General features: G+C 47.9%; 1 protein-coding gene across 1 annotated transcript; it reads left to right on the top strand.

Moving 5' to 3' along the window:
• Window positions 1-1,487: 1,487 nt before the first annotated feature.
• LOC123151129 (tonoplast dicarboxylate transporter) lies at window positions 1,488-4,215 on the top strand. Its single transcript, XM_044570896.1, has 6 exons — window positions 1,488-2,186; window positions 2,268-2,766; window positions 2,964-3,007; window positions 3,146-3,241; window positions 3,338-3,848; window positions 3,954-4,215. Exons 1-6 carry the CDS (start codon window positions 1,737-1,739, stop codon window positions 3,989-3,991), a joined length of 1,638 nt encoding a protein of 545 aa, XP_044426831.1. The 5' UTR covers window positions 1,488-1,736; the 3' UTR covers window positions 3,992-4,215.
• Window positions 4,216-8,549: the final 4,334 nt, after the last annotated feature.

Genomic DNA, 8,549 nt, shown 5'->3' with positions numbered 1-8,549 from the left:
GTTGCTCCAAAGACGGATCATGTTCGCGGCATAAGACCTGATGTAAGACTCCATCCAACATTTAGAATTGAAAACACTATCATTCTGTGCATGCCACGGCGTGATGGCGCAAGCAAAAAAAAAGTAATGTTCCATTTACGCTTGAAAGCAAGCTGGTGAACAACATGCTCCACAAAATACATGATGTCAGGCGATAAGCATGCCAAAGGAGTGAGGAACACCTTGTTCCAAAGAGCAGGGGTTGTACGACAACGAAGCACCAAATGGTCAATAGACTCAGAACCAAATGGTCAATAGATTCAGAGGTCGGGCAAATATCACAGTCAGCATTTGGGGCAACCACCGACCAGCTTTTCCTGGCCATATTCTCTTTTGTATTGAGGCATCCCCAGAAGGCCAACCAAAGAAAAACCCTGTGCTTCAAAGGTATTAAGGAATTCCAGATCCAAAGCTCAAAGGCACAATTCACACCACGAAAGGTGAGCAGTCGTTAGAAATAGCTTGTGTTGACCTTATTACAGGTAACAGAGGGGGTGCGTGCATCTTTATGTGAGCTGACGGGAGCCATGGCCGCAATGAGCTGATTCAAGACCGGAAGTTCATCAACTGTCGTTTGGGAGAGGTTTGGGTGCAGTTGCACATCCCAAACGCCTTGGGAGAACTGGAATTGGATGGAACGGTACTGATTTCTAGCAAACGAATATAACATGGGAGCACAGGCCTTAACCTTCAACATCTAACCACTGATCATGCCAAAAGGAATCAAGAGCACCGGAACCAATCGAGCAATGAGAAGAAATAATGGAGGGAGATGCAGTCCTTGAAACCCTTCCACAAGGCCGTGTTTCTGCTGCTAGCACCATGGGATAGAGAATCCTTACAGTACTTGGATAGGTTTGAGTTGAATACATGAGAGAAGCATTGTCTGACGGTCTGGACGGACTTATCATCAACTATACATGAGAGAAGCGCTTATAGTCACGATGAACCTAGAATCTCGGTGTGATACTCGTGCTAGTGTGATTGCTTGTTATCCATGGATCTGGATCGATTGTGCGTCTCGGACTAATCAATCTAACACGACACACACGAATAATAGCCAGTGACGTGTTTTGCTCTGAATTTGTGGGTGGTCACGCGGTGATACGACATCCCTTTCAGCGAGTGACTTGGGCCCAGCCGAGCTTGTACTCCGTTGTAGGCCTAATTTGCTCGTTCGGACACGTGGTTTGAGCAGTGATAGGTAGTCCCGTAACACGTCCTGGTAACACAAATGTCAGGCCAGTACATGCATAGTTATCCCCCCCCTCTTTGGAGGGGGTACACTGATTGGTTGCATGAATTGACGCCCACCCACCATTTGGGAGGTGGATCCAGATCGAGATCGTCGATGATGATGTCGTGACCATGCCCTATCAACCTCGTCGGGTCGGGTGCCTGTGGCGCGTATGGGGTGCTCACTTCACTGCCAAAAATATTTGTGCCATTCAGCGGTCGACAGTATCATCACCTCCCGATTTCCTGGCCGTCGCGCCACCAGCTTCTCCACGCTGCCGTGGCCACCTGAACGATCGACCCCACCGTTCTCGCCATGCCCGGAACTAATCCGGTCGCCTAATCATCCACGGGGGATTTATCCTGGCCACTTGTCACGCCATTTCAAGCTTGGCCCTGCCTGCTATAAGGCCACACCGCAGACGACACGCACACGCCTCAGTAAAACGACGGCGAGGGCGATGGAGAAGCCAGCTCGCAGCTTCGGCGGGAGCTCGTCGGAGGACGCGGGGACGCCCCTGCTGCTGCCGGTGCACCGCGACGACGACGCCGCGACCACGGCGTCGTCGCGCCTGAGGGCTCTGCTCGCGCACAAGTACCCTGCGATCGCGTCGGGGCCCGTGGCGTGCGCGGCCATATGCGCGCTCGTGGACCTCGGCGGCGCGCACGGCGCGGCGCCGCGGAACATGCTGGGCGTGCTGGCGTGGGTGTTCCTGTGGTGGGCGACGGACGCCGTGCCCCTCGCCGTGGCGTCCATGGCGCCGCTCTTCCTGTTCCCGGCCTTGGGCATCTCCTCCGCCGACGCCGTCGCCAAGGCGTACATGGACGACGTCATCGCCCTCGTCCTCGGCAGCTTCATCCTCGCCCTCGCCATCGAGCGCTACCACATCCACCGCCGCCTCGCTCTCAATGTTAATAACCAACTTTTCCGACACGCACTCAGCTAGGAGTAGAATTCTTGACGCCTGAACTGATCAGCACGCATTGCGCAGATCACGCTGCGGTTCTGCGGGGACCCGGTGCGGCCGTCGCTGCTGCTGCTGGGGATCACCGGCACGACGGCGTTCGTCAGCATGTGGATCCACAACACGGCGTGCACGGTGATGATGATGCCTGTGGCGACGGGGATCCTGCAGCGGTTCCCGCGGGGCGGAGGCGCCGGCCAGGGGGAGGGGGAGGAGGAGCAGGAGGTGCGGCGCTTCTCCAAGGCGGTGGTGCTGGGCGTGGTGTACGCGTCGGCGGTGGGCGGGATGGCCACGCTGACGGGCACCGGAGTGAACATCATCCTGGTGGGGATGTGGTCGGCCTACTTCCCGGAGAAGGAGCCCATCACCTTCAGCTCGTGGATGAGCTTCGGCCTCCCGATGGCGCTGCTCATGTTCTTGGCGCTCTGGGTCACCCTCTGCTTCATGTACTGCTCCAACAACACCGGAAAGGCGCTCTCTGCCTACCTCGACGGAACCCACCTCAGAAGGGAGCTCAGCTTGTTAGGTACCTTTCCTTTCTTGTCTTCAGTAGCCATTTTTTATTCTCTCGCCTCGTCTTCTTTCATTGTCCCTTTATAAAAGGCATATCCTCTCTCTAGTTGTTTGTCCAAGTTTCAGTTCCAGTAGTTTTAGCTCAAAACACAAATACATTGTCCAGGGCGATGCTTAGTTGTCTGATGGGGTTAGCCTCTTCTATGACAGGTCCAATGGCTTTCGCGGAGAAGATGGTCTTGGCTGTGTTTGGGGTAAATTCTACTACCAATCAGCTATTCTATGCCAATAGAAGTTTTAACTAGCAAAGAAGAGTGTGCTTTCTGCCACACAATGTGGACCTGCTACTTGGTCACAAGTCATTAACTCATCGAAATGGATAACCTTTGCAGGGTCTAATTGTGCTATGGATGACCAGGAACCTGACAGATGACATTCCTGGGTGGGGAGTTCTCTTCCACGATCAAGTTGGGGATGGAACAGTCACGGTAAGAGCACAAGATAATCATAAAGTTGCTGAGCTACTATACACAGTATGTATCACCTGATCTCATGGAGGAGCAAACAAATCGCTTGCGACGCAGATCATGATGGCCACGTTGCTGTTCATAATCCCGAGCGGGAAGAACGGGGGTGAGAAGCTCATGGACTGGAACAAGTGCAGGAAGATCCAGTGGAACATCGTGCTCCTCCTCGGCGCGGGCTTCGCCATCGCCGACGGCTTCAGGACCAGCGGCCTGACCGGCATCCTCTCGGACGGCCTCAGGTTCCTCGAGGGCGCGCCGACGCTGGTGATCGTGCCCGTGGCCTGCGTTTTCAGCGGGGTCATCACCGAGTTCATGTCCGACGACTCGACCACCACGCTGGTGCTGCCTCTGTTCGCTGAACTGGCCAAGTCCATCGAGGTGCACCCGGCGCTGCTTATGATCTCCGGCGCGGTCGGGGCCCAGCTGTCGTACTTGTTTCCCATCGGGTCGCCGTCGAATGTCGTCGGCTTCAGCACCGGCCACATCACCATCAAGGATCTGGTGGCCACTGGGCTGCCCCTCAAGGTCGTCGGAGTTGCAGCTCTGACGGTCTTGCTACCAACACTAGGTAATTAACAGCGCCTCCTGCACAAGCACCATGCCATCCATCGGTAACCAAGTGATGCCTTATTGCCCTCTCTTACATTTTTCTACTGTTAATTTGATCATGCAGGGTCAGTGATTTTTGGCATGGATAAAAGTCCTAGCTAGGGACATGGATCATGGATGCAAGTTGTGGAACCTTTCAACCATGGTCTGGCAGGATATTGAGGTTGAACATCAGTTTCAGCATGTCATGACTCATGACTGCACCTTGCTGCTGGTTCGGGATATGGTTTGTAACTTTGTATAGGATTAAGCAAACGGTTTTGTACAAGGTGTGTCTGTATAAATATATGTATTCGAAATATGTCCAATGTGATCATATTTTTGTATGGGCAACTGTGTCTATCAGGTAAGCTCCAATAATTCAGAGAACGGAAGAAATCCGAAAGCTAAGCTGATAGTAACAGTGGCAGCAATACATGAAGTATTCAGACAGTGCCATATTCAACCAAGACATTTTGCTTTCAAAACAATGGCTGCCACTTCTTCTTTTGAACTATGGCTGCCATTTGGTGTTGCGCTGGAGCCTAGAAGGGGAAATATACTCAATAGACTGGCCTTATCCACTCCACGCGCCAAACTGATTGTTCTTCACAGAATTTGTAATGAGATGCTTCAGAGATATTTGGATCTCAAATTGAATATATATAGGTGGTTCAAGAAAGAACGTTGTCAACCTACTGGTGGTGATAAGTGCACTCAACTATTTAGTGGTTCATTTTATAAACAGCTGTCCATCTCATATGGTGCCACTGATACACATTCTAGATTTTGACATCTGAAGACTGGAACCTCTTCTCCAAAGTAAACGCCTGTTGGATTTGGAAGCGCCAGGGAACACAATCATTAGGGGCGAAATTATACTTATCCATCATTTGAGTTAAGAACAGACAGGCCTTATCCACTCCACTTGGAGTAGCAGGTTGTTCTTCACAGAATATGTAATCAGATGCTTCAGAGATGTTGAATATCAACCAGAATATGTGGTGATTCAGGAAAGATGATAAACCTGACGTTGTCAATCTAACCTGTTGTAAGTACCATCAACTATTACTGGTTTGTTTTATACTCCCTCCATTCCTAAATATAAGTCTTTTTAGACATTCCAACAAGTGACTACATACGGAACAAAATGAATGAATCTATACTCTAAAATATGTCTACATACATCCGTATGTTATAGTCCATTTGAAATGTCTAAAAAGACTTATATTTAGGAAAGGAGGGAGTACTATATTTGTGTTGGGAATTAGCACACAAATGCACTTGTGGTTAACTGAAAACTGCAGCGGAAACAAGTAATCTCAGCACCACATCATGTACTAATTCAAGGATCGTTGCTTAGCACGGAAGGAGACATATGCAGCAGCATATATGGAGGCAGAAAATGTTACTCGGCAGGCAAGACACTCCTCAGCCTAGTGTCTTGTGGTAGGAGTAAGTTTCTGGACAACATCAAGCATCAACAAAGAGACACCAGATTTTTACGTGGAAAACCCCTTAACTTGAGGGGAAAAACCACGGGCTGAAGCCACCCAAATCCTCTTCCACTATTATCAAATGTGGGATACTACAAGTTCTTCTCTAGACAACACTAGAGGATCTCATACATCAAGATTTCTGAATCTTGGATGAACACAACAAGATTTGGGGCTCAAGAACTAGAGATTGGAACAATCTCACCAAAGATGGTGGAAGCGAAGCTTGAAGGAGGCAAGGTAGTGGATCTGGACCATCACAACCTTGGGGAGGAGCTCCCTTGCTTCTTCCTTCAATCTTCCTCTTCCTCCCTTGCTCTATTGGTTTTCTCTCTTCTTCTCTCTTGGAGGATGAACTGATTTTCACTCTTGGTGGTGGCTGCTGGATGGAGGGTAAAGCATCCCCATCCACTCATGTGCAAAGTCCAAAATGACCCTAGGTCATAACCCTAATGGGTAGTGGGCTCATGCATCTCTTTGGGCTGCCTAAAAGGCCTCAAATGGTCATCTCCTCACAGCCCACATGAGGAGGATATCCCAACAATTTGTGTCCCTCTCATATGGTTCTAATAATGGAAATTCTAGATTTTGACATCTGGAGGCTAGAGCCACTACAAACAACTCAATCATTGGATTTGCAGAAGCTGCAAAATAAGTTACAGCCTGTTACATGGTTGGTGTTTATTTTTTCCTGATATGGCCTACATGGTTGTTGTTGCTAGTGCTCTGTTCGACTGAAAAGTCAGTTTTTGTTGGGATCCACACTTGTTTTGCTGATTCTAACCTCCACATATGCAGTCTTGATTCAAAATCTCTTGGATGAAACGCTCTACGCTTAGAGATCTGTGACACCCTTGGGGAAATATGTGATGATTCCCAGGAAAGTCTAGTCAGCGTGCTATCTCTACAAAAGAGCAGATGAAGAAAGAAGAGTACAAAGGTGTTCTATATCGTTGGATCAGTTAACATCTGCTCCTACGTTAGTACTCCCGCCGTTTCGAAATAGTTGTCGTGGTTTTAGTTGAAATTTGAACTAAATCACGACAAGTACTCCCTCCGTCCCAAAATTCTTGTCTTAGATTTGTCTAGATACAGATTCATCTGTATCTAGATAAATCTAAAACAAGAATTTTGGGACGGAGGGAGTATTTTGGAACGGTGGGAGTATCCTTTAGGTACCAGCAATGTTACAACACTGGTTTTACCATAGATATTTAAGTGGAATAGTGACTTGCATAGCACGTGTTAACATGATATGCAGAGAGTTTCTACTCAAACAATTACACTCTGGATTCTAGACCACTGTAATTTGCACAAAGAGATTGATTATATGCATTACATCCTAACAAAAAGTTGAAGTTCAAAGAATGCACCCTGCAATCTTGAGAATTCAGAACTGTTGGAAATCAGCAAACCAACACCATTAGTTTCTGGAGAAGTAAATTAAGCTATATATTTATGGATATAAGTAAGTAAATTAATATGTCACTTGTCAGACCATCCTATCAATGCAAACTATGTTGTATCTGTTGGTTCATCATATTCAAATGAGTCGACTACGGGGCCGACGAGTTTCTGAAGACTAGTGTTGTGAACTGAATTTCTTTCCTACAAAACTAAACTAAACATAAAGGAAGCTCTCTTAATATTTGCAAATATAGTTTTGTGAACTTGGATTTAGGGAGGTACGGAAAGTTCACTAATATTATTGATGAAAGCATGCAAGTACGCCACATCCGACAAGTACATCAAGCATCCGGAAGGGACTCGGTATCAAGCATCCAGAAGGGCATCTGGATCACACTGTAATCTAATCGAGTTTATACTCGGTTGTGCTAGAACTTGCTTCCTCAAGTGGGGAACCTTGCAAGTGTTACCTCTTTTATGCTTCAATATCTCTCGCATGCATGCTTGTAGAGTAAGGATATCCGATTGCTTCTCTCAGCCAGGTACACCTTCACAACAATATTAGCCGGTCGACCGGGCGACATCTTATGAAAGAGAGATTGTATGATAAATTGCGGAGGCCAAGCTTATGAGGGTGTAGCGTCCAAGATGCGATTCTATTCCAATCACATGATGAACTCTTGATCGCGGCACAATCACATTTCGAGCGCATAGCAAGGTGGATATCATTACAATATACCATGTACTGAATAGATGAGAATACAAGATACAGGCTTACACTCACCACATGGTACAACATGAATACAATAGTTCATCAATACATAGCAATCATCATACAGAAGAGCAGGATCCGACTACGGATGAAATCAAACGAAAAAGAAGAACAATATCCACCCTGGTAATCCTAGGTCTCCCGACCCGGAACCTATCCCTTGATAGAAGAAGAAGAAGAAGAAGAACAAGAAGAACTCCAAAAGCAATCAATCATCGCACTCGTGTCATGTCATCGCATTACCTGTACTTGCAACTGTTGTTGTAGTAATCTGTGAGCCACGAGGACTCAGCAATCCCATTACCATGGGTATCGAGACTAACAAAGCTTAAAGGGTATGAAAAGGATAAGTGGTGAGGTTGCAGCAAGCGGCTAAGCATTGTATGGTGGCTAAATTACGAGTACAATAGTAAGATGAGAAACTACACCAACGGTCGCACTAGTAATGATCAAGAAGTGATCCTGAACTACTTACGTTCAAGCATAACTCAACTGTGTTCTCTTCTCGAACTCACTCGAAAAGAGACAGTCACGGTTACGCACGCGGTTGGTGTATTTTAGTTGAGTTTAGTTCAAGTCCACTACAACCGGATATTAACAAATTCCCATCTATCACATAACCGTGGGCACGGCTCTCGAAAATTAAAACCTTGCAGGGGTGTCCCAACTTAGCCCATGACAAGCTCACGATCCGCGGAGACAATCCTCCATCGTGGGACCCTCCGATCAAACTCGGAATCCCGGTGCACAAGACATTTCGATAATGGTAAAACAAGTCCAGCAAGACCACCCGGTGCGTCGATACCCCGATAGGAGCCGCGCGTATCTCGTTCTCAAGACAACACTATCTATGCGAAGTGGACGGTAGCCAAAATACCATCGAGTTGCCCCGTGGTGGCACCGCCGACTGCTAGGTAGGTGGACCAACACTCATGAGGAGCACTGGCCCGGGGGGTTGATTAAGAGACCTCGGGTGCTGGCGGGTCCCTATGCAAGTTTTAGTTGT

Source organism: Triticum aestivum, chromosome 7A (assembly GCF_018294505.1).
Source record: "Triticum aestivum cultivar Chinese Spring chromosome 7A, IWGSC CS RefSeq v2.1, whole genome shotgun sequence".
NCBI classification, from domain to species: Eukaryota; Viridiplantae; Streptophyta; class Magnoliopsida; order Poales; family Poaceae; genus Triticum; species Triticum aestivum.
This window is presented reverse-complemented; position numbering and strand designations above follow the sequence as displayed.

What these genes read in the sequence shown, in the direction of transcription:
- LOC123151129 (XM_044570896.1), top strand. Translation starts at nt 1,737, where the DNA reads ATGGAGAAGCCAGCTCGCAGCTTCGGCGGGAGCTCGTCGGAGGACGCG. An exon ending in TGGTCTTGGCTGTGTTTGGG is followed by an intron (nt 3,008 to 3,145) that starts GTAAATTCTACT and finishes TAACCTTTGCAG; the next exon opens with GGTCTAATTGTGCTATGGAT. An exon ending in TTGGGGATGGAACAGTCACG is followed by an intron (nt 3,242 to 3,337) that starts GTAAGAGCACAA and finishes CTTGCGACGCAG; the next exon opens with ATCATGATGGCCACGTTGCT.